Here is a 202-nt window from a genome sequence, read left to right as displayed (position 1 = left end):
GGAGGTTTTTTGGGGGGGAGGGGTTGTTTGGTTTTTTTGGTTTTGTTTTTAATTCTGAAAGAATTTCGCACTTATTGCAATCTTTGTCTCCATCTTCGCCCCTAAAAACTAACCTCCAGTTTGCTCTGGCGTGCCTTAATTTCCTCTGTAGAAGATGAAGTCGCAGCAAGAATTTTGGTCAGTTTGGTGTTTTCTCCTTCTA

The 202-nt window shown here is 41.1% G+C and overlaps 1 protein-coding gene across 1 annotated transcript in view; it reads right to left on the bottom strand.

The window, feature by feature from the left end:
• Window positions 1-202, bottom strand: part of SYNE3 (spectrin repeat containing, nuclear envelope family member 3) — a gene marked incomplete at its 3' end in the record, with an annotated part of 20,552 nt that overhangs the window by 738 nt on the left and 19,612 nt on the right. The window contains 1 exon segment of the mRNA XM_009587660.1: window positions 114-199. Within this exon segment, the coding sequence (XP_009585955.1) occupies window positions 114-199 (86 nt within the window).

The sequence above is a fragment of the Fulmarus glacialis genome, unplaced genomic scaffold (genome assembly GCF_000690835.1).
Source record: "Fulmarus glacialis isolate BGI_N327 unplaced genomic scaffold, ASM69083v1 scaffold37011, whole genome shotgun sequence".
In the NCBI taxonomy this organism is placed as follows: domain Eukaryota; kingdom Metazoa; phylum Chordata; class Aves; order Procellariiformes; family Procellariidae; genus Fulmarus; species Fulmarus glacialis.
This window is presented reverse-complemented; position numbering and strand designations above follow the sequence as displayed.